The 1,369-nt window shown below is 42.2% G+C and overlaps 1 protein-coding gene across 1 annotated transcript; it reads right to left on the bottom strand.

Moving 5' to 3' along the window:
- Positions 1-576: 576 nt before the first annotated feature.
- Positions 577-1,242, bottom strand: JH06_5934 (hypothetical protein; the record flags this gene model as incomplete). Its single annotated transcript, XM_014669460.1, has 1 exon — positions 577-1,242. The coding sequence occupies one exon, from the start codon at positions 1,240-1,242 to the stop codon at positions 577-579; it is 666 nt and encodes a 221-aa protein (XP_014524946.1).
- Positions 1,243-1,369: the final 127 nt, after the last annotated feature.

Genomic DNA, 1,369 nt, shown 5'->3' on the forward strand with positions numbered 1-1,369 from the left:
TTATCTAAGTTGTTATTCATGGAGTGTTCCTTAATTGACTCTGAACATACTACGCTATACGAAAATCTGTCTTGTGAATCCTAGACACTTTTGTTTTATAACAAACTATTATCTTTGACTTTTAGACCTTTACTTTCTTCATTGTAGTAGGCTTGCTAGCAGTTTTGGATGTTTTCACACTCTTCTTTCGCTTCACTCCTCCTTTTGCTTTCGCCTTCTTGTTCGTTCTGATCAAAATTAACACTATTACTGCAATTACAATGATCACTATTAACACAACCACAACTAGCAGTGGAACAGACACACAGAATCCAGATGCATTTTGCCACTCTCCATTCTCACTTCCAAGAATACAACCACGCTTCTGAGTTCCCACATAGCTTCCCTGACTCGAACACTCATAGAACACTCATACACTGCTGTTTCACCAACATACGTAACCGGGAATACTCCTTCAGGCATACATTCTCCCTTTCGCACCTGAATGGATACTGTTGCTTGTGTAGCCCCTGATTCATTCTCAGCATATACCGTGTACGTTATCAACTCTTGTTCTGCAATAGGAGTTCCAGAGATCTATCCAGTCTGGGCATTCAGACTCAATCCATTAGGAAGAGTCACTCCTTCATCAATGTACCAACGATCAACTATATTTCTCACTGAAGGAACACCAGTGGTCACAGCTGTTCCCATCACAAATCGATTCTGGGATGGTCGGTAACTAGCATTCATTGGAGGCCTCTTGGAGCAGTGGTCCGTCTTGACTTCACCCAACACACCTCCAGAACACTCACGATATGAATAACCTCTGTAACCAGTCTCACAAGAAGAAGGAGAGATTTGACCTTCACCCACTGAAGGATACTTTCCAATTGAAGGACACACAGCTCCTGAAGTCTTACAGTAGGCTGTATGAATAGAACCCAAAGTCGTTCCTGTAGTGCCAGTCACAGTAACCTCCCATCGATATCTGTGGAATCCAGCCAAGGCCACAGGAACAGCAATCTGAGGCTTTGTTCGAGAAGTCACAGTCTGATCAATAGCACTCAAAATTGTTACCGATTCATTGGTAGTGTCATCAGGATTGTAGGTGGCAATGATATCAAAGCCCCAAGATGTGACTGTAGATCCTCCAACTATGTTAAGTGAGTTCCATTTGCTTCCAAGATTCTCAACAGTCCATTCAATATAGGCTCCAATCGTGTTTGGAAGGAATCCAGTAGTGAAAGGATCCAGATCCATGATTCCAGCAAGAGTACCAGATTCCAGATCAGTAGAAGTGAGAGAAGAATAAGAATCAACAACAGTAGAACAGTCTTCAACTCCAAATACTCCAGTAGCATCAAACACAACAGGATCAGAAGAAGAA

The sequence above is a fragment of the Blastocystis sp. subtype 4 genome (assembly GCF_000743755.1).
Source record: "Blastocystis sp. subtype 4 strain WR1 chromosome Unknown seqid_0547, whole genome shotgun sequence".
NCBI classification, from domain to species: Eukaryota; class Bigyra; order Opalinata; family Blastocystidae; genus Blastocystis; species Blastocystis sp. subtype 4.